This window comes from Cydia amplana, chromosome 10 (assembly GCF_948474715.1).
Source record: "Cydia amplana chromosome 10, ilCydAmpl1.1, whole genome shotgun sequence".
Taxonomy (NCBI): domain Eukaryota; kingdom Metazoa; phylum Arthropoda; class Insecta; order Lepidoptera; family Tortricidae; genus Cydia; species Cydia amplana.
The window spans coordinates 6,294,208-6,318,072 of record NC_086078.1 but is presented as its reverse complement, the minus strand read 5'-3'; the positions used below and the strand labels follow the sequence as shown (position 1 = coordinate 6,318,072).

The 23,865-nt window shown below is 40.1% G+C and overlaps 2 protein-coding genes across 5 annotated transcripts; one reads left to right on the top strand and one right to left on the bottom strand.

Moving 5' to 3' along the window:
- Positions 1-965: 965 nt before the first annotated feature.
- On the top strand, positions 966-2,748 carry LOC134651792 (bifunctional lysine-specific demethylase and histidyl-hydroxylase NO66). The gene has a single exon (XM_063506899.1). The coding sequence runs from the start codon at positions 969-971 to the stop codon at positions 2,724-2,726; it is 1,758 nt and encodes a 585-aa protein (XP_063362969.1). The 5' UTR covers positions 966-968; the 3' UTR covers positions 2,727-2,748.
- A 3,645-nt stretch (positions 2,749-6,393) lies between these two features.
- Positions 6,394-22,812, bottom strand: LOC134651328 (proteoglycan 4-like). 4 transcript variants are annotated; one of them, XM_063506398.1, is made up of 9 exons: positions 22,503-22,812; positions 21,030-22,315; positions 19,818-19,933; positions 18,059-18,225; positions 16,748-16,918; positions 14,929-15,053; positions 12,321-12,491; positions 8,212-8,332; positions 6,394-6,588 (listed from the first exon to the last, which is right to left on the bottom strand). In XM_063506398.1, the coding sequence occupies exons 2-9, from the start codon at positions 22,281-22,283 to the stop codon at positions 6,500-6,502; spliced, it is 2,214 nt and encodes a 737-aa protein (XP_063362468.1). In that variant the 5' UTR covers positions 22,284-22,315; positions 22,503-22,812; the 3' UTR covers positions 6,394-6,499. The 4 variants fall into 4 exon arrangements, with proteins under 4 accessions (XP_063362468.1, XP_063362467.1, XP_063362469.1 ...); XM_063506400.1 differs by having other exon boundaries at positions 6,395-6,588; positions 21,030-22,253; positions 22,503-22,811; XM_063506397.1 differs by having other exon boundaries at positions 21,030-22,812.
- Positions 22,813-23,865: the final 1,053 nt, after the last annotated feature.

Genomic DNA, 23,865 nt, shown 5'->3' with positions numbered 1-23,865 from the left:
TTTCTATCCTAATAGGAGAAAAACAGTGTCCCAAAATTTCCATACATTTTTCGATCTTTCCCATGAATCTAGTATAACTGGATTGGGCATGAGTGGTGGGGATAACTGACAGAACGGGATAGTCTTATGTACCTTTCAGTAGGAGTAGCAGCGAAAGCGCTATTATTGTTTGTCCTTGTCACAGTCTCACATCTTGTTTTATTCCCCACCGTAAATTGACCACCGTGATTGGTCGAATTCATGTTTGCCCACCATAACAAATAAATTCGACCAATCATAGCGTCTCAATGCGACGCTATGATTGGTCGAATTATAGGATGGCACTTCTATAGGATGCTACCTTCTATGATCTATCCATTGCGCGACCGCCATACAAAGTCTATGAAAAATGGTGACGTAATGGAAATAAAAACCTTAGGACACTTTTTTTCTCCTATTAGGATAGAAAGAGCTCGTGATTCTGAGTAGAAATAACATAAAAAATCCCAAATTTGAAAAAAAAAAGTGTAGGGGACAACAAAAAAAAACGCCCATTTTTATCTTGCATTTTTTTTTGTCCCAAACGGGCAAACGCCCTGCCTCTTGGTGATCATTGTGACCGCAGCGCCGATGGAAATCAACAAGGGCACCTTGACCGGAAACCCAAGAGTAGTGTAATATATATATTTATGAGAAAACCAAAAACTGCCGGAAACTTTGTTGGCAGGTTGGCAGCCATGACAAAAACGTTTTGTTGCTAAACGCCAAATGCAATCATTTGACATTCCGTGAATTAACGAAACGAAACGCAAAATAACCTCAAAAAGTCAAAAACATCGACTTGACTTGGGCATGTTCACTTCACAGCCGAATTTAAGATTTTTTTTTATATATTATTAAAGTTTTGTTTTGTGATGTGTTAACATAGTGAAATACGAGCACAGTATTTTTTTTTTCAAAAGTAATCGACCTCAATTTATAGTAACATAATGGAAGAGTCGCCGGTATCAGCTTTTGCGATCTACAGCGCTAACCGAAAACCCGATAAAAAATCAAACCCAAAAAACTTAGCTCAGAAACTAAAACGTAAACAAAAGAAGATGAAAGAAACAAAAAACATCGTAAAGCAGAAAAGCCACAAAAAGAAGAATACAAAAAATGTCGAAGAACTATTTAAGATAAACGTACATCATAAGAAAAATAAAGAGGATAAGAAAAGTTTAAAAAATAAGAAAAGCATTAGTGAAGAGGATACAGAAGATGTGCCGGAGCTTGTACCAGCATTTGATGTGAGTCAACAATTTAATACTTCCATCAGTGGTGTATCCAACCAGTCAGATTACAGCGATTGTAGTAACTGCAGTAATGATGGCTCGTTCGATTTTACACCAGTCGTGACCGATAGCGCGGAGGAAGGACTAAAGGTATTCAAGTGGATGATCTCACCATACAACCCAGACCAATTCCTTAATGAAATCTGGGAGAAGAAGCCCCTACACATTGCTAGGAAAAAACCTGCATACTACAAAGAAATCATGTCAACTCCTTTCATTGATGATATGCTTCGTAATGAACACATTCAGTTTACTAAAAACATTGATGTTACATCCTATGTTGATGGGAAGAGAGAAACTCATAATCCGGAAGGCAGGGCTCACCCACATCTTGTCTGGGATTTTTATCTAAATGGCTGCAGCATTAGACTGTTAAATCCACAAACTTACATGCCAAAATTGCATCTACTTAATGCTACACTGCAAGAGTTCTTCAATTCATTTGTTGGTGCCAATGCTTATTTAACCCCTCCCGACAGCCAAGGTTTTGCCCCACATTATGATGATATCGAAGCTTTTATACTACAAGTTGAAGGGAAAAAACACTGGCGCATTTACAAGCCTCTCTCAGACAATGAAGTTTTGCCAAGAGTATCTTCAAAGAATTTTGAGCAGGAGGAAATAGGTCAACCAATAATGGAGGTAACATTGGAAGCTGGAGATATGCTCTACTTCCCCAGGGGCTTTATACATCAGGGAATCACCATAGATGGAGAACATTCTCTTCACATAACTGTCAGCATGTATCAGAAACATTCTTGGGCAGATTTATTTGAGAAAATGATTCCAGCAGCCCTTCATCTTGCTATCAATGAAAATGTAGAGCTGAGAAGAGGTCTGCCTTTTGATGTTTATGATAACTTTGGGCTCGTTAACTCTGATCTCAAAACACCAAGAAGAAAGGAGATTCAGAAACTAATTGTATCCCTGTTTGATAAAATAAAAGATCATCTGCCAATTGATGAAGCTGTGGATCAAATGAATAAGAACTTCCAGCATGATGCTCTTCCCCCTGTTTTAACTGATTTAGAAAAAGCTGTCACTGTTTATGGAGACACTGATGTCATGGTTGATGATGGAAAAGTCACCAACAGGGTTGAGATCAGTCTTGATACTAAAATCAGGCTGCTGCGTAAAAATATCCTAAGAATGGTTTCCGAGGAGGAGAATATTAGATTGTATTATTATACTGAGAATTCTTTGGAGTACCATGCTAATGAGCTGCCATATCTGGAGATTGAAGAGGACATGGCTACCGCGATTGAGACACTGATCACGTCATATCCTGAATATGTAGCAGTAGAAAATCTAGACGTACCTAATGATTCTGACAAGTTGAATATAGCAGATGCACTCTGGGGGCGTGGCCTGGTTATGACTGAATACCCTTTAGAAACCATTGAAGATGATTAAATAAATTATGTCATGAATTTTACTTCTGGTTTTATTCATTGGGTTGAATTAAAACACTTCTGTCTCTTAAATTATTATATTTAATTCTGAATTGCATATAAATTTTGTAATTTGTGGACTTTCTGTTACAATAGTACTCTCAAACTGATATATTTTTGTATAAAACGCTAAAATATGTTTACAACTATTGTACCACAGGACCAGTGCAAACATTTCCCACTTGGTACGTTATAAACAGAAAATTCACACACAAATTTATATCCTAAGCTTAAACCTCTCTTTAATTAACCTATTTAGAAATACCATCTAAAATGTAGGTACTTAATTTTTCTAACACACACTCGCACGCCCATCTCGGGTCTGACGTATAATAACAACATAAGACTTATTGGAAACATTCAACAAAATGCAGTGCGGCGCGCGCCCGCCGGCCAAAACAACCTTAAGTCATCAACTCAGACGTGATGTAACAAAGCCGGGAAAATGTTTTCATTAAAACTAAATGGTATAAAACTAAAAATAGATTAAGTTATCTATTTTTACAATTGAAGAAGTTTCGAAACAGGCAGTGGCATAACATTTAGTATTCAACTGTACATTGATTCAATGTATTTTATTCACTCGTGATATTATGCTTGGTCCAAACAGATACACATTTACTCTGTAGACTTGAGGATCTGCCAGCCACTATGAGAAACCTTAATTCTTACAATCCATTTCCTTTCGGTCTCATTGCAGTTAAAACGACATCTACCCTCAATTCACGACAGCACATTATGATAACAGTAAACCAACAGTATCAAAATATATTCTTATTTCAAATCAAATGTGAAACATTCTGATTACTTTTTAGTTCTTTGTACTGATTTTATACAAAACTTCGAAATATCGAGTACCATATCCTAATATCAATACCTAGCAAAATTCCAAATTTTATCCTAGTCTTACAAAAAACATTTAAATCTATTGCCTATGGCTAGAGGAGAAAATCGTCCCCCAGCATTGGATCCAGAAGAGCAAAATTAGACTGTTAACATTCATGTTAATTGTATATATTTACAGTGAATACTAAAATTGTTACATATACGTTAGTAAAAGTAGTATAATCAAATTAAAGTGAATTCTGGATTTCCCATATTTTATAGAAACATTATTCTTACAGTCGATCACTTATTGAAAAGAAATAACGTGGCCTTTCGCTGACGAGTTCTCATATTTACCGGGCATTTTACACTAGTAGGCCCCTGATCAATAACTGATCAAACACAAAACTGTATAAAAGTAATTACATAATTATAATTTATCTCAACTTAGCATTTCCCTATAATATAACAATATTCCTGATCATTCTTGTCCGTCATGATTACTGTACTTCCATCATCAAAAAGTCATTAAATAAAAACATCTGATATGCAAATAAAGGTGCTGTTTTTTTCGTGACTTAGGGCTCATTTAGACGGCGCGCGAACTCGTATACGATTTTGTGTCTGGTCCGCAATGTAACTAAAATCGTATACGAGTTCGCGCGCCGTCTAAATGAGCCCTTAACCCTTTGAACGCCACGCCTGTCGTGTGCGGCGCGTCATTGCGAACCTTGCCGGAATGCACGAAGGTGATGGGCTGTAGCTGTGCGCGTCAGTTGACGTCTTTAGCGGTCAAAGGGTTAGGTTAAAGCATCCATCCCGTTTTAGGTAAAATAAGATGCTTCCCTCCTTTGAATTATGTATACAATTTATGACTAAATCAATGTTCACACAATGGCATTTTGACAGTGTTATATATAATATTTATCATTTGCAAAAAACCAGTGATGATTTCAGGTGCACATCTAACGGATTTCCTTACACCTATAAGTACAAAACAAGAGAACATTAAAAGATATATTAGCAATATTATTCCAATTTGGAACATGATTAAAACATCTGTCAAAATGCATGTTGCGAATATAGTCCAGATACAATAAAAAAAAACAATATACATTTAAAACATTATTATGCAAGTCCATGTTGTAAAAATAAATATCTTCTAAGACACAATGTTACGACCTCACCACGAGGACGATACGTTTGATAATTTATCTACTCAACTGGCTTCAATGACTGCATTAAAACGAGAAAAGTAGAGAAAATTGACAACTACAGTGAGTCTTCTGTGACGATAAAAACCGCTATACACTTGTATATCTGAAGACTAGTCTGATAAAACAATTAAGTACCACCGAACGGGCGGAGTCGGGGTCGGGGCGTATTTCACAACTGTACGGCGGCAAGCCCGGACGGACGCCATCGCTTCTGCCAGTATTGGCCGAAACGTTAATTCAATTGACCATTAACCATTATTAATTGAAACGTAAACTGTAACCGTCCGTTACAGTTTACGTTTGGTTAATGGTCAATTGCAATTAACGCTCGGCCAACACTGGCTTCTGCCATACATAATGTATAGGCACATTGAAAATCCGCTCCGGCGCGGCCCGACTCCAGCCGGTCGGTGGGAATCGTACATTAGATTCCTTCAAGCGGCAAACGTCATTTTTGAGCTGTTGGAATTTTGATTTTATTGTAATCAATCAAATTTAAATGACGTAATTGATCGGGAGCCGGTTCCTGTATTGAGGCAGTTGTCCCACCAAGAGCGAGTAAGCGATTAGTTATCGGCGATTTTTTCGCCCAAGAAACGAACAAAAGATAGGGATCCTGTGTTAGTAAAAGAGATACATATAGTATTTATAGTTCATCGCTGGCTGTTCACACTGCCGGCGAGAACACTCGCTCTACTAGTTTGTCGCCGAGATAAGAGCGATGAGATAAAACTAGCTCAGCGGTACTCGCTCGGCGATGCTCGCTTGGTAGTTGAACTAAAGCTGCGAGACCAATCAGTGGTGATTTTACAGCGTGGATTTCAGTGCAGATATTTGCTATGAATTTGAACAAAGCATTTGAGCTGTCATTGTTGTCTAGTTCAGACGACGATGATAATGAATTTTGTAGTATAGTGGCAGCAGCAATTCTAAATAGACGAAAGAAAAAAAGGAATAATTTGAACAAACTGCGACGTCTGCGTGTTCGGATACACTGTCCGAGCGAGTGAAGCGAGTAATAGCCCGTCGCACTCGAACACTCTCCTATAGCCGAGCGACAAAACTATTGAAGCTAATCGCTTCTCGCCGCTCGCCCACTCGTTTCTAGTTTATCGTTCTACTCGCTTATAGCTCATCGCTCTTGGTGGGACAACTGCCTGAAGGGCCGTCAACGTACAAGTATCAACTTAACATAACCTCTGTTATATCTTATTTTCGATGAACACATTCACTGCCAGGCGGGTTCTCTGTTTGAAGGCGCTTTTGATTATAAAGCGGTTTTTCCGCTTCATACCGAAAAGCTAAGGGTGATATCGGCTAAGAACGTAGCGTATAGCTCGCGCTGGCAGTGACTGTGTTAAGACTGGTCTACTTTAGGTTGATCATTGTATTAATTTGCATAAAACCATGAAATGGCGTGAGGCATTATCGCATGTCGCTTCGTCCAAATAACATAACACTTCATTCACAATTTTGACATTTCGTTATTGCTAGACCGTGGTACATTTTGATGACATAAAGGAGGTACAACATTAAAATTCACCATTAAATTAATGTTCCATTTGAAAACAATTATCTTAGATTAAGTCCTTAGTGAAAGTGGACCTGTAAAAGCGGTTTCAATATTCACTAGAGTCCCTCACCGCGCTCTGGGTGCGGTCACGCGCAGTGTGGCGCCGCGGTGCGTCTCGTATTATTTCTTCGCGGGGGGCTTCCGCGGCGTGCGCGTGGTCTTGCCGGTGGACGTCGATGGCGTGGGCACTATTGGGGAGGGTTTGGTGTCTGGGGAAAAAGGGTTTAATAAGAAACACGAACAAAAAGGGCCACTTGCACCATGCCACTAACCCGGGGCATAGAGAAAAAAATACATAGAGTGCTCACTCCATACATCAGTTCAGACTATTAATTTCAGTGTCTACATCTAGCATCGAGTAGCGGAACTATCAGTACTGCTACTTGACAATAGATGTAGCACCGACCGGAAAGTCTTATCTCAACAGCATAAGACTTTCCGGTCGGTGGCTACATCTATTGTCAAGTAGCAGTACTGATAGTTCCGCTACTCGATGCTAGATGCTAATAGTCTTTTTGGTACTAAAACTGATGTATGGAGTGAGCACTCTATGTATTTTTTCTCTATGCCCGGGGTCAGGCGTGGCTCACTCCGCGATTTCGTCGCTTTGCTACAGGTAGCTAAAAGTACATCCGTTCCACACCAATTTTGGGGAAAGCCATAAGCCGCGCGTGGCGCTGTCGCCACCTAGCGGCCATATCTGTGCTGATCGTAACAGACGCGTTTTGTTAGAGTGAGTCTTCTGTACCTAGTACTATTATTTATTCTGTCGTGGGTAACCTGTAAAACCTGGAGTTACCATGGTTACCAGTACAATTTGACACTGGGTTAACGGTTTAACCGGTTAACCCCGGGTTTGCAGGGTGGTGCAAGTGGCGCTAAGCAAGCTAAATGTTTAACAGAGTTACGGTTTAATACATCCTCCCGTTTCGAAATCGGTTATAAATGTAACCTAAATAGAAGAAATCGTTTTGATACTACGGTGGAACTACAAGTGGTCAAGCAAATCTTGTCAGTAGAAAAAGGCGGCAAATTTGAAAAATCGCGGGTTAGCAACACTACGTTTGAATTGTTCGAAAATGCGTGTCTTATCTGTGGAACTGTTTTGTTTACATTTCATCAATGTTCGATGTACATTGCTGCTTTTTGTTCGTTTCCTAGGGATACCATACTTTAGTTTTCTTTACGTCGCTTGACATATCCAGCTTGACAGACTATAAATTCAAAACTGCAATAATTACAGTGTTATTAACAAGCTTTTATTAGGTCGACATGTATGTAACTATGTAATGGAATCTAAGGTAACTAATTTAACCATCTTCCAATGATCGTAGCGTCATGAAAATTGGCAACTGTATGTAGTTCTGATGACAATACAATATGGTACTATCGAACTGATCTGATGATAGAGACAGGAGGTGGCTATAGGAACTCTGTGATGAAACAACGCAACCTAATTGTGTTAGGGGTTTTTAGAATTGTCTCGATGAGTATTAGTTGTCTGTTATAAGAAAAGTAGTCAGCGATAAAAGCTTGTACCAAAAATTAAATTTTTGCCAAAAACTTATTTTAGGTTATAGCACAGACAATCCAACCTCTAGACATAGCATAGTCGCGCTACCCCCTCCCCTCTGCCACACATAGGGTAGCGTTACTCCATCTTCGAGTCAATCCCGTGCCGTGATTGGTCCGTGTCTTTGAACGGACCAATCACGGCACGGGATTCGCTCACCTCCCCCCGCACCCCCGTATTTTTGGCAGCATCGGTTTCATGAAAGAATTGGCCTAAGCTCAGTCTAGAGGTTGGATTGTCAGTGGGTTATAGTGTCTACCTTTCACGATTGACCGCCTCCCCCTCGTGGGCGTGGCCGGCGGCGGCGTTTCCTTCTGTTTGGCCGGCGTCCTTTTCGGCGTCTTACTAGCCTTTGCCTTTTCCGTTACCGCCGTGGCTGTCTGAAAAAGTCAAAGGTTTAGTACGTGCTGAAAAAAACGTGTTTTTGGACTTTATGGTGGGACTGGTTTAAAAACTTTTACTAGTAGAGTTTTGTAGATATCCTTATAGAGCTTAGTCTATTTTTCTGGTATATTCTTCTGTATTAAAAGTATTCCATTCCACAATTTATAAACATATTTCAGAATCATCATCTCATGTTTTGCTCCAATTATTTATATTTCTTTTGAAACAAAAATATATCTAGGAATAGGTAAAGAGTTTTAATAAAACATGAACATGATGAAAGACATCATTTTTTAACAAATTTCGAAGAAATTTATCCTTTTTAATAATGATTGTTACTTGGCCTGATATAAATTTTCTTAAAATATCTCATTTAAACTTTCCATGCAATACAAACATGCTGTATATAGGAAAATTCTATAAAACAGCAAAATATAAAAGGAAAGGCGAACCATCAGAAAAAAAGAATTTGTATAAATGTAGAAAAACACAACAAGCAAGCAATGATGGGTGAGAGTGAATGAAGTTATTATGATGAAATATACATCGACAGCTTCAGAGCGACCCCCGTTTGGAAAAGCTCCGTTAGCAAGCTACACACAGACAAGACATCTCATGAGCATAGTAACGCTACCCCCTCTGCCACTTATACGGTAGTTTTACTCCATCTTCGAGTCAATCCCGTGCCGTGATTGGTCCGTGTCTTTGAACGGACCAATCACGGCACGGGATTCGCTCACCTCGTCCCCCCGCACCCCCGTATTTTTGGCAGCATCGGTTTCATGAAATAATTGCACTAAACTCAGTCTAGAGGATTCCTAGTCTATGAAGCTACATCAGACGGTCTAGCATGAGTTGCGTTCTCGCGCGCGACTCCATACATCAAGCGCGACTTCAAGTATGGACTCGCGCGCGAGAACGCAACTCGTGCTAGACCGCCAGACATGTCTATCAACAAGGATTAGAACTGAGTAATCTAGAGGGAAAATAATAAATTTCCTTTTTTATAGGTACCTACTGTACAGATGTATATATTTGTCATGCTACTTCAGTCAACCTCAGTACGTTTTGTACCGCGACTGACTGAAATAGCAAGACAGGTTCGTACACACGATGGAAAATAATTATGCACTATATCTGTATGTTTAATACTTTCACTGCCAGCAACCCGTTAGGCGGATTCTCTGTTCGAATGCGCTTTTCCCGTGTTGTCGGCTACGCTCATAGCGCGTAGCGAAAGTATTAAAGTTGTGGTAGTCTTTCAACTGGTATGTACACTATTGTACTAATATGCATATTAAATTTAATATAATCAAAAAAAAATACTCTCAATGTCAAACCTTCAACAAAAACAAAAGAACCGAATGCACTATCATAATGCCATGTTGATTATTATTATTATATTAAAAATGTTGCCCAAGAAGACATGTAAGAGGTAGGCTTGCTTAGGGAACTTTTCTCGGCGCGGGGAGGCAGCATTTGGTTCGATGTAAAATATATAAAAACTATTCTTAGCATATACTTCAAAGAAATGTTATAGTAAAAATATTAAAATACTATCTTTACAAGACTAGAAAGAGAGCGAGCTCGTACTATTCATCAATTTATTATTTGAGACGCCTTAGTTTCAGATTGAAAAGTCGAGATTTCTTCGAAAAGGACGAGCTCTGAAAATAGCGCCTAATTTTAAGTACCTGGCCGCGTAGCCAACATGCCAATCGCTAAAGCTTTGGTTTCCTCCGATAGCGGTGCCGTCATATAGCGGCCGTCTCCATACAAATACTACGACATCCATATTTAGCCGTATTATTTAGTATGGAGACGGCCGCTATATGACGGCACCGCTATCGGAGGAAACCAAAGCTTAACGCTACGTAGCGAACGAAACGCAACTGTCACTATCACACTAATATAGAAGAGTGATAGAGAGACACAAAGCGATTCGATGGCGAAGCGATAGCGATCGTCACCTTGGCTAGGCCGCCTGTTCTACTGCCGACGATTTGCGAGAACCGATGGGAAAGTAAAAAGTTCATGACGGCAGTCAGAACACTCAATATATTTATCAGCAAAAGTCTTAGCACCCCTGATATCAAGGGATGCTAAGCTAATGGTTTTGCTGACTACATTACTCGTAGCTAGGGAATGTAAACCGGTTTTAAATTGTATGGAAAACCCGGTTATTAACCGAAATTTCATACAAATAAAAACCGGTTTACATTCCCTACTCGTAGCTTCTTCGCCGGCGATCGGACAGGTGCCTTACATGGTTGTCTAAGCGCGCATCATTTTCACAATAACGAATAACCGGCATTATCACTGTCTTACTCTTACTTGGCATGCTAGAGGAAGATGGATAATGGCAATATATTGCCATGAAAATGAAACGCGTTTATACCATCTATATGTCGGCGGCCGATCGTAAGATCAGGCATATCGTGAAACGTGAAAATCTTTGACCTGTTCCCTGAGTCGACGGAGCCCCGCTACGCGGGGCTCCTATTTCTGGGCAGTTTGCCCTTCGGGCATCTAAAGCAACCTAACGAACCTATCCTACTATATATTGGTTTAATGTCACTATCGTCAAAACATTACACAGGAACATTACGATCGGCCGCCGACATATACATGCCGTCATTCGTTCTCTTAAACTCCGTCAGCATCTCCAATATATTTATCCACCTATCAGGCTATCACCATCACCAATGATTTACATTCAAAATATTGTGTCTTAATTCTAATTAGTTATTTCAATTTTTAGAGTACTTAGTGGTCATAAATACCTATGTAGTATTTATGACCGCTAAGTACGGTTGCCTATATTTTCTAATGTGAGACCAAAATATTACTATGAATATAAAATGTACTGTCTACTTGTAGTATATACATTACAAAAGGAATATTCAGTCATGGATAAAGTTTCAATTTTGTTATATAAACAAATGAATTATAATTTATGGTTTCCCCGTTTACCACCCTTTCGTTGTCATGCCCTCATGAGTAAATATTTATAGTTGTTAATGTAATGATTTTGTGGAATGACAATGAATAAAGAACATAATGTATACCTCGACCCAAAAATAATGCTGAGTAGTTACACTGAAATTATATAAATACATTGGCATATTTAAATGCATTAACATCGTAACATGCACTTCGGAAACTTCAAAGAAATCTATGTCTAATTCTTCAGTATATTTTTTTATAAAGGAAAATAAATTCATCTATTTCAATACAAATCAGTGCCTTTATCTGCTTTTATAAATATCATTATTTATGTACATCAAATACCGGTTTCTGTAACTCGCCTGGCCTATTACTTATCTTGAATAACTTTTACTTATTAAAGGTGAATGATGACTGTAATTAAAGTATGATCATACTAGTAACTAGTACATACTTATTTAATTAGAAATAATTTTAGCCCAGCCATTTTAAACCCAACATTCGACCTAAAATTGGTAATTGTGAACAAAATATTCCCATTTGGATGCTAAAAACTTTTTTTTTCAAGTCCGATTGTGTGTCCTAAATCCCTAACGTAAAACCCAGATATTAGAAGGCGATTAAGTATTTAAACAACAAACAATCTATTTTTAATGTTGCTTCAAATTCCCTAATAAAAAATACAAGCTTGAACACTGACTTCATTAATATTCCCAGTTACCAGCGTGGTAACAACTGGGATCACTGGGAAAAATTGAAAAACAAAATTCCCAGTAGTTACTACCAAAATGGTGCACCACCAAAGTAGTTAAACCAAATTGGTGGTACCCACTTAGTTAAATCTTTATTCGAACTATTCCCTCCGTTTTCACCTTTTGTTTCAAACCGAGCCACAGAAACAGGTAATAATTCAAAATCAAGCGAGACGTGTCGCTATCCCGCTAGCGCGAGAGAGAGACGGCACATGCATCCATAAACCACACACCTCTTACTCACTCTCGGACATGAATGTATATGCTGATGATTGCGGATACGTACATTTCTATATATCCGTTGTACTATGCCTACCTTGCTTGCCGTCGCCACTATGGGCGTGGTACCTGCCGATTTTCGTTTGGTTTGTGGTTTTTGCGGTGTCGGTTGTGATTTGCGCTTGGGGCTGCGCTTTGGTGTGGTACGCGCCTTTTTTACCGGCGTCGGTACTTCCTTCTGGAAGGGAAATTGATGTTTATGGACGCGGTAGGGTAGTTGTCTTATCAATATACTTCAAAACCTCTTTACAATATTATATTTGTGAGAGTTCTTACTTTCTTAGTCGGTAAGAGATAGTTTCGTTCCGTGGACACTAAATTTTACACCATTACGTCATTGAAACTCCACCACAACTAGTTACCTAACAAAGATTGGAACTCTTAATACTAAATCCGTTCTCTATCATTGTATGGCGAAGGCGTGACTTTCTCTCAGCGAGGCCTCACGTTTGACGATTCAATCTTGTGTACTTACAATATTATACATTGTCAAAAGGACGTTAAGTGTAAAATACACGGACAGGACACTGACACCATTAGCGAGCTCTGGTTTCCTAGGATAGCGGTGCCGTCATATAGCGGCCGTCTCCATACAAATACTACGACATCCATATTTAGCCGTATTATTTAGTATGGAGACGGTCGCTATATGACGGCACCGCTATCCTAGGAAAACCGATCCAAGTCACGCCAAATGAAATGACGGGTATCGAACACAATAAAGGTGAACGTAACTTTGTATGAAGATTACCAGTCCCTTTATTTATTTATCCATACCAAAATCTACCATATAACCTTGCATTGTAAGTTTAGTTGAGGTTTTCGGCTTCCTAACTAACTAACTAACTATTACGGCTCAGCGACCCAAAGAGGATCTTGGCCTCCGAAACGAGAGCACACCATTTTTCCCGATCCTGCGCCGTTTCCTGCCAATTATCGGCTTCCTACACTAATTATAATTTAACTACAGTTGACGTCCACGGCACGAACATATTTCAATATAAATTATCATCTGACAGACAACTACCCTTAGCTTTAATGCAAAACATACTAATGAAAAATGAAAGTTTTACAAACCCAAATGAGTATCAAAAATGTACGAGTTACGTCAAGCTGCAAACATGTTAATGATTAATGACTATGTGCCAATTTCGACACAATTAATTGACCTAGTGTAAACCTTATTACAAAGCTGTAAGGTCTACAGACGGTCAGTTAACTGTGTTAGCTGTTAGTGCATTAATTACATCCCCAGGAGCCAATGCACACGAAATATGCGCAAAGAATTTAATAATACGTTTAGACGCAGACTGTTTTAGTTAACTTACTGTTACATTTGTACCTTGGAAATCGACGTGCAATTCCATAAATTTTAAATAAGTGTAAGGAACTATATTCGATTTTTTTTATTATAATTTGTCCGGCAATAGTTATTTGTACAACAAGAGATCAAAGTTTGATATTTCTTCGAGTGCTTATTTTGAGTCCCGTGCAAGCGAAAGATTCTATACTAGATTCACTCGCTACGCTCGTGAATCTAATTTAGAATCTTGAACGTAGTAAGGGACTCAAAAGCGCACGAGATGTAAATAACTTTGATCTCGTGCAGTTCACAAATCTTTTCACCTCAGCAGTAAGAACATATTAGAGAACCCGAAAAATGTATTCCTTCTTCATCACTTACATTACATCACTCATTCACTCATGTTTTCTTAAGATATACCAACAATTAAGTTTTCACCTCAGCAGCTCGAACAAGGGTACTATGCTACTTAAAAACAGTGAGCAAAATCGCATTTTGCTCATTTTGTCTCACGCAGTGAGCAAAATGCGATTTTGCTCACTGTTTTTAAGCAGCAAAGTACCCTTGTTCGAGCTGCTGAGGTGAAAAATAATTGTATACTTCTCCGTTCTTTATTTTTATAGTTATCATAAGATTTAACCCTTGAAGTGGCAGGAATTAAATTTGAAATTTGATTAATTAAAATAAAATCGATATTCCAACAACTCGAAAATAACTTAAGCCATTTGAAAGGATGTGGGAGCTAAGAAAGTGCTTAGGAATAGTTGAAAACGACCTTGTCTTCAAGGATTACGCTCATTAACAGCAAGCGGCCATGAGTTAGAGCGAAAGTTTAGATCGCGGCATCTCTTTTGCACGCTCACTATTGCTCACCATGTAAACAAGTGAACTTTAAGTGTCCGTGTACATTGGCTCCATAAAGGTTAGTATAGTTTGTAGCTTTCTAATATACCCCGAAGGCTAATCCTATTGTCTATTGTTCAGTAAAAGCGCACGTGCTACTTACCTGCAAAAAAGGGTCCTAATTATTCTATTTGGCACCTGAGCGCGGGCTAGTCCAACGCTCAAAAAACCAGTGTAGGTGCGCTCTCCGATAACGCGCCTTTGTTACGCATCTCGATGACACATTTTAGACTGGTTCTGTAGCGTTCGACTCGCCGGCACTCAGTAACCGAAGTACCGATTTTTTATGCAGGTGGTTGTGGCACGTGGCACGAGCGGTTTTTCTTAACAATAGACAATAGGATTAGCCTTCGGGGTCTATTAGAAAGCTACAAACTATACAAACATGACAGAAGTTGTAAAGACTTACTTGTGTATCGGCTTGGCGCGGGGAGGACTTGCGGGGGGAGGGCTTGCGTGGGGAGGACTTGGACGCGCTGCGCTTGCGCGACTTCTTTTCCAGCTGCGACTCGTCCGTGTATAGCGACAGGTCCACTGTGGGATATAGTTTATGTAAGTTTGGTTCGTAAATTGAGAAGACAAGGGTGAATTTTGACCGCGTGGGAGAATGAACTTTCTAGCGTCATTCCTTCCTTGCCAATGGTAGACAACTCTTAAAATTATGTTTCAGATTATTTCAATTTGCAGAACGTGCTTTTTCGTAGTTTTTATAAAATAAGCCATCTCCATGGGCAATCTCCTAAACAAATGAAATGCAAGAGTTCTTCTAGTAAACTGTATAATATTTTTACTTGCAAAATGGGACATAATAACAACTCAAAAGTGAAGGTACAGTCAGCAGCAATAGTTGCTAAACGGGCGAGGAGTTCAAAATGATCTTGACGCGCCTTTATTGTTAAGAGAATAAGAGCGCGTCAAGGTAATTTTGAACACCTCGCCCGCTTAGCAACTTCTGCTGTTGACTGTACCTATTTGATGTTCTTTTTCCGGACTGTCAAAATGTTGAGCCACTATGAAATCTATATGAAATAGAGAACAAGTGACGTCACGGTAAGGTAGGCACCCTCGGTTGGATCTCGTCAGGTCAGGGCTGTGACCGCGAAAATCGAAGTTTTCAAATTGCGGGCATCTTTCTCTGTCACTCTAATTACGCCTTCATTGGAGTAAAAGAGTTTCTGTTTTCGGGGTAGCCCCTTAGCACAGAATAACTAATAGTACTACCGTACAGAAAATTCACTCCTTCACAAAAGTCAGATTTAGGTATAAAATTACACCTATATCGCCGCCTGCAAGCAAAATTGAAACTTATAACCGCGCATGAACCGTGAATCTCCTTTGCGCGCCGCAGTTTTATGACCGAGCTGTGAGTGTCGGCACGGGGTTATCACTTGACAAGTTTTTATACCTAAAGTCAATTTTTTATTCGGTAGACTGAAATGACAGTTCATAGTATGAACATAAAATGTCATTTCATACTATGAACTGTCATTTCAGTCTACCGAATAAAAAAATAGACTCTATACCCACTGATTTATTATTTTTAAGATAAATATGTAGGAATTACAAACGCTGATTATGTAAACATACATTTTTTATCCGGAGATAGTATGTCTGATTCTCACGGAAGTAAGTTTCGAAGCCATTGTGTATTTTCAATTTTGCGCGAGCGCCGCGTGACACGACTATCGTGCACGCCGAGCGGCAGCCCACTGCCATACTCCTGTCCGATGGGCGCGCCGGCCAAATGTACCTAAACTGCGGAGTGACACCCCCCCGCCCTTAGTACTCACCAGGGATGTTGCGAACATCCGCATCCGCATCTGCAACCGCGGAACTTCCGCATTATTTTCAACATCCGCATTTGCATCCGCATCCGCATAAAATCGATGCGGAGCTTATGCGGATGCGGATGTCGAACAAGTCGGTACAGGAACGTCTTAGCGGCGGCGTAAGTGTCATTACCTATAACGAAATCGTCTAGATCCAGAAAAGTCGGCCAAGTTACTGTTTATTAAATACATAACGCACCTATATTCTTGCTCAAATACTAAACGTTTCGGTTTTTCTTGAAATAAAAAAATACTAAAAATGTAATATTTGACGTTTTCTAAGTACCTAAGCATGACATCCGCATCCGCATCCGCGGATGTGAGCCATTAAATATCCGCATCCGCATCCGCATCCGCGGATGTCAAAAAATCTGCATCCGCAACATCCTTAGTACTCACGGCCGTCGGGGTGCTCCTCGGTGACGTCAGGCTTGGCGTCGCCCTGCTCGGCCTGCAGCGCGCGCTCGAGGATGGACCGCGCGCGCGCCTGCTCGGCGGGCTTCAGCACCTGCGCGCCGCCGCCGCCCGGCGCTCGCGCCAGGGACAGCGTCGTCAGCACGCACTCCATGTCTAAAAAAAACAAGTTATTAGAAGTATTAGAACTTGTACCTTAATACAAACTGCCGTAAGGCTGCGAAGACTGCCGGAAAACTGCCGTACGGCGCGGCCAGTGTCAAATGAAGGCTATTCATACATTGCGTTCGACCTGCCGCTCGCCGCGCGCCGCGTGCGTCCAGTCCGTGGCCAGATAAAATTGTTCCAGATTGAAGAAAAGCAAACTAGACAAGTACGTAGGAGTAGAAAACCTGCTAATGGGCAAGCTGCATCGAATACGTATACAGCACGACTCCAGCCTCTTAAATGCTACATCGCTAGTGTTGTGTGAAGAGAAGCGAAACGCGGCTGCTGTAAGAAATTTTCCGAATTTTTCCTACGTTAAATTTCCGAATTTTTCCTACGTTAAATTTCCGAAACATTTCGCAATTTTGGAAAGTTTCCTTAGGCACATCAGTACGCGTGACCTTAAGGGGCCCACTGAGTACCAGTTCGCCGGACGATATCAGCCTGACACTTAAACGCAAAAGGTGACAGTTACGAACAAGTCGAACAACTGACAGGCTGATATCGTCCGGCGGACTGGTAATCAGTGGGCCCCTTTAGTCTCCAGTGTACGTAATACGCAACGTACGACGACATATTGTATGGAAAGTCCGCAACATTTAAATTCCTCAAACATTGTCCCTCAGTTAAATCTATAGTAACTAGCTTAACAACGAAGCTTAGGTACCAGTGACATAGAACAGCGAGAGGATCTTGGTCTTGCACGTGCTGTGGTAAACACGGCTTCAAGACACATGACACGAAGAAACCGCCGAGTAACTAGGGACATTGACCTATCAGCCGTTTAGGAATTCTGAAGGGACCGCATTTAATTAATGCTAACAGAAGTCCATTTCGAAGTCTTCCCGGAAGGGTCTTCGTCTTGTTCTGAGACACCCAACGAATCTTGATCTTGCGAGGGGTCCTGTATACCTAACCTGCATGGCACTTGTCTTAACACTCTTAGGCCTACTTGCACCATTTCACTAACCCGGGGTTAACCGGTTAAACCTGGAGTTACCATGTTTACCAGTACAATTTGACACTCGGTTAACGGTTTAATCGCTTAACTCCGGGTTTGTGAGATGGTGCAAGTGGGCCTTAACTTACCAGTGACGTCATAGAAGTCCGGTTTGTAAGTCTCCCCGGACGGGTCCGCGGTCTTGTCCTGGGACAGCCAGCGGATCTTGATCTTGCGTGTGGTGCGGTACACATTCTGCGTGGCCTGGCAGACATAAAAACCGCCTTCGGCGTTTCGGACCGCTAGGTATTCGTTTCTGTAATGGAGACATCCAAATTAAACGAATAGAGTCTAGTATAAAAGACGTCAACGTCGGGTGTGTAATGTTTTGTACAATACCTAAAAAATATATTTGAATTTGGTATTTATCCACAAATACAGCTGCGATCCGCCAAAAAGTTGACGAAGGCCCGCTTCGCGGAGCTTCTATTCCCGCTCTGAGGGGCAAACGGTAACTAACAAACCTACTATGGTAAAGCTGTTCAGTTTTATATACTGAAGAGTCTTACCTACATACAAAAAAGGTAAATGAGGTCTGGTAGAATAAGAGAAAGTTTCTTTTCTACTTTTTTAAAGTTAATTTTATCACTCTATATATTAGTTTTCTTTTTAGTATAATCATTATCAATGATGTGTTTACTAGAAACCACGCTTAAAAATGCATTCGTTTTATCTAGATGACGTCATCGTATTTATACCTACAAAGTTCAAGAACCTTTTGATACTTTTGATAACCCATGTCATCACAACTCATAAAACTAGCCGTTATGCATAAAATGAAGTAGCTAGAGGTAGACAAACTGACTAGTATTGTAGTTAGTATATCACATCATCCCATTCACCATCACATTAACCCTTTCACACACACACACAATCTCTCGCAACACTTGTTTCTAAATAAAAAAAAAAAACACTACGTGTATATGTGGGCATATACAAAAAAGAATTGAGTTTTTAGTATCAAGTTTTTATTTATTTATTTGCATGTTTCCATATAATATTCGTAAGTGAATTTCCAAATTATTGTATATTTATGTTGATCGCATATTTATCATTTATGTGACAAATTCATTTGAATTTAAATTGATTTGTACAAGAAAAATAAACATTTATATCACTGGTTGTTTTATTATAAATAAATTATTCGTATTCTTATTCTTATTTTGAGCCGACTGGACACAAACAGGGGATGCATACATTTTACTTAATTTAATAACATTATTATTTACTTTTTCTACTCCAGCACTTAAATGTGTCAATTAAATGACTGACAGTGATATCTAAAGCAATGTCATTTGAATGATTTGTCTATAGGCTCATAAGATGACTGCTAGCAGTCATCTTATGAGTATAATACAACTGCTTTATTTTTTTTAAAGATACAAGTTCCGATCATCTTGATTGAAAGAGGTATGTTTTCATTTACAATAATAACTCTTTTTTTTTTAAATAATAACTCAATTTTTTTTAAATAATAACTCTTTTTTTTTAATAATAACTGTTTTTTTTTGCTGCAGCTGTCATAGAAAAAGTAATGTATGCAACAGCTCATAATTGGTTCTTAAAATTCTCGGGTCTTTTTTTACAAAACTCGACTACGTCTCGTTTTGTAACTTCGACCCTTGAATTTTAAGAACCCTTATTATATCACTGTTGCATAAACTACTATAATAAGTTTCCAGGACTCAGGTACCAGAAAAAAAGTAGTCTCAAGGAATTCTCCAGTTTGTGTCTCTGTTCTACTAACTTCAGTTAAATATACTCTGCCTATTCTGATCACTGGTAGAAATCTATGGAGGCTAAAATTTGCCAGGCCAGGCCATTCTTATCATAAGATTCATGACTTACTTGTAGAACACAATAAGCTTGTCATCATTGGGTTTAGTTGGGGTTGATCTGCCAGCAGAGGCGGACAGCTTGGTTGCCATGGCAATCTCAGGAGTTGGAGACTGGTATAGTTGCACCTGAAATTACAATATTATTGTCAATATTTTAGCCTTAACTTAATAGGTTCATGTATTGAAACTAGTTATGTATCTGACACTACCCTGCCTAACCCTAACCTTCCTGTTCCCTAAGCCACCACTAAATTAGGGTAAGGTAGTGTGTCCCTAAAAATTGGGTAGTGTGGCTTTTTTTAGGCAAAAATATTTTGTAATGATTTACAAATGATAGCTTTTGTAGATGCCACAATTTAATAACATTATTGTTGTCACTACGGTATTCGATAAGATCCCGTATACGGTATAGGTACGGTAAAAATTAACGCCGGGTGAACCTATTCATTAGGTATTTTCAAAGGACTGTGGCCGTCTGAGCTAAACTGGCAAAATATTTTAAACATCAATACTCTATCATGAATAATTTTACGGTACAGACTGACTTTTTTAGAAGTTTTTAGTAACTGCCACATGTTGCATGCCGCCCCAGTTACTAAAAACAAGTGAGTCTACCGTAAAATTATTCAATGTTAGTATGTCTCACAACAGTTAACAAGTTTAACACTATATTAAACTACTGATAACTACTTACACCTACAATAGCAAAGCAACTGACCAAGTAACAATTAATCAGTTTGATTTCCTATAATTTATCTTCAGACTAATTAAGTTATTACTTAAATTAATTATATTTAATAACTCTCTCTAAAGTCTCTAGTTAAATAGAATTAGTTACCATGGTTACCCTGATAAACGCAACTATTGGTAAGTTTAAATTTGTTTTTTTATATGTACTTTATAACTAAGTTTCTTATGTGTAATGTAATGAAAGTTCATTTGTTTTGTCAAAGATGCAATCAAGAAAAGAGAACTATAACAGTCTGTGCAGAAAGAGAAGAGTTGTCTGTTGTAGAATGTATTGGATCCCTTGCATTTCACAACTCTTCTTTTTCCACACAGACTCTAAGCATATGTTTGATATCAATTTTTAATCTCCATAGTACCTAAGTACTTGTTATACAGTATGCACTCTTAGATACATCTTCCATGTGCTTCAATTAAACAGTAATTTGCTGACTAGACATAGACAGGGAAGTGAAGAGTAAATGTGATATCTTACCGATTTCCTATTCCTCTTGGAGCGAGAGTCAGGTGTAGAAGGATCTTCAGCGGGTTTCTTAGTCACACTGGGGCTATCAGTAGACTTGGTAGGGCTTGCATGCCTTCTCTTCCTCATTGGTGGTGTGACTGTCGCAAGCTTCAGAGTAGACTTCGGAGCAGCCTTTGGTTCAGGTTTAGCAGGGGTTTTGACCTCTGGTTTTTCTGGTTTTTTCTCTTCAACTTTTGCAACGGGCTTTTCAGCAGTTTCCACTGGCTTCTCCTCCTTTTTAGGAGTTTCTGCCTTTTTGGGTGCCTCCTCAAGCTTAGCCGGTTCTTCAACTGGCTTGGCTGCTGGCTTTTCCGGTTCAGGCTCTGGTTTTTTCTCTTCAGGTTTTACATCATTTTGTACCTTGGCAGTTCCAGCTGCTGGTTGGGCTGGTTGTTCAGGTTTTTGTGGAGTTGGCGCCTTTTCAGGGCATGGACTGTCTTTAGCTGATTCTGGAACAGGCTTACTGTCGCTTTGGGATGGTGCAACATCAGCCGTCGGTGCTGGCTTGGGTTCAGTCGGTTTGGCTGGGGATTTTTCTGGTGCCTCATTGGCAGTGGCCACTTTAGGCTGAGCAGGGTCGGCCGCTAGGTTGGCATTGGCAGGTTCAGCCTTCTGAGGAGTACTGGGAGTACTTGAAGGTTTCTCAGGGGGCTTTGGTGTACTTGGCGATGTCTTAGCAATGTCAATATATTTGCTTGGTTCAGGATTTTGTGGTTTCAAAGTGGTGGGAGCATTTGCAGCTGATTTTGGAGAGTCAACTGTGCCATTTGATTGTGCCGCTGGGACAGTCGAGTCAGGTTCCTTTTTCTCTGGAGTCCGTGTCAATGCTAAGGGCTGAGAAGGAACTGGTGCTGGAGGTTTGTCTTGGACAAGACTCAATGGAGCGCTGGCTGGCGTCTTGGCGGGAATGGCGGCCACGGGTGGAACAGAGTTCTGAGTGACGTGCGATAAGTTACCGTGGTGACTCATATTTTGAGCCATTTGCGCCATGTTTGCGGAGACCGGTGCCATGGAAGGCACGGCGTGTGCGAGGGGCTGAGCTGGCGGCGCCAGCGGCTGTGGCACGGCCACGGGCTGCGTCAGGTTCTGCCCGACAAGGCTGCCCCCGAGGTTGGGCAAGTTCCCGCCCGCACCCAATCCGCCGCCGGCGACAGTCGCCTTCGCGGGACTCGTCTGCACACCCGGCGCCCCAGGCTGGGGCAAAACGGGCTTTACAGAATTCATATCACGCGAACACTCACACCGAAGCGTAAAATCTGAAACATAAGCGGTGAGCTGTAGAACTGTCGTAGACGCGCGCCAACACCGCGGAGTCTTTGACCCACAACAATCGTACGTAATCGAACTCGGTTCGGCCGATAGGCGCGTAAGTCGCGTAACGCGCTTAGCTCGCTTAGCACGCTTTCTACGGCGGCGTCGGTTGATAATAAAGCAGTAAATTACCACTAGCCGGTCCGGCGACAAAGGCCCATCAAGTAGCCCGATGTATGCGGTGGCCGCGGAGACGGCCGCAAAAAATATGCGTTGGTATAGCTAAGAAACTTCCGCAATTTTACGACCGCGATTTTATTACGCTTGCACTGCGTAGGTTAAACACTATGTGGTGTCACTTTATCTCACAGGCGGCGATATAATTACATGATAAATTACACTTTTTAACACGAATTAGCATTCATTTCACTCTAGGAATAAGTACGCACAGTAGTTAGAGATGGCGTCGGCCGAACGCGCATGCGCCACCCTCCTTCTAGCGCTCGTCCAATGAAACCAAGCCCAAGCGAACGAATCCTTCTGAGAAGTAAAATCTCGTGTCTTTGTCTTACAACAGGATAGGGAGTAAGATATCTATATTGCTATCTCTTTCTCTATTAATGGTCACATTCTGTTTGAAGAATGATGGATTGAATTGAACAGGAGCAAAATAAAATTAAAACGTTTCTTTCATTTTTGAATGTTACGAGCACAAAAAAGGATTTAACGGAATTGTTTCTCAAAAATTCTCAAAAATTAAACAAGATCTGATTTCAGTACGCAAAAGTCGCAAAAACAAAACTTACCTGTAGGTAGGTAGTAGGTACCTATTGAAGAGTTTTACGAAGCTAGGATTTGGCTAGGATCTATAGTACCTCAATCTTTAAATTTTTGTGTTCATTTATCCCATCTCGTAAACTAATAAAGCCCTTGCTACACGGTCGCCGACAAGCCCCTCAGACCGCGTGGCCTTGGTCTGGACGGACCGTGTAGACAGTTGTTTCCAACAAAATTTGACCAAAACTGATCAAGGACAGACCAAGGTCAGACGGTTAGAAGGCTTGTCGGCGACCGTGTAGCAAGGGCTTGACAGTAAAATCATGTTGTCAACATGTCAATAGGTAGGTATCTCATTGTAGTCATTATATTCTATTCATCTTTAATATGAAACAATTATCAAAATTTTATTTATCGAAATATAAGCATTAAGTGTCATTTTAATAATGTATAAGCCTTTAGCAGGTGATCAGTACCTCTACCTACTTAGACTGGTTTTATTTAGATTAACTTTGCCAGAATCTTTTGTTTGTTTTATATTAAGTACTTATATTAACTTAATAACATCAACCGACCGATTTGATCAGGAAAATAATTGGCGCCAATCTCATCTAGCGTCCACAGTGTCCACATGTACACAATTTAATCACCAATTTGCATTCCATACATAGAAGGTAGCATCCATTGTCTTTCATGAAATAAATCATCTAATCTAATCTAATTGACATTTTTGTGTCTGCACCTGGCCGCGTAGCCAACGTGCCAATCGCTTACGCTC

Coding starts and splice junctions, on each gene's coding strand:
- LOC134651792 (XM_063506899.1), top strand. CDS start 969: ATGGAAGAGTCGCCGGTATCAGCTTTTGCGATCTACAGCGCTAACCGA.
- LOC134651328 (XM_063506397.1), bottom strand. CDS start 22,283: ATGAATTCTGTAAAGCCCGTTTTGCCCCAGCCTGGGGCGCCGGGTGTG. Junction 18,226..19,817: donor AAGCTTATTGTGTTCTACAA/GTAAGTCATGAA, acceptor TCTCCATTACAG/AAACGAATACCTAGCGGTCC. Junction 6,589..8,211: donor GAGGCGGTCAATCGTGAAAG/GTAGACACTATA, acceptor CTTTTTCCCCAG/ACACCAAACCCTCCCCAATA.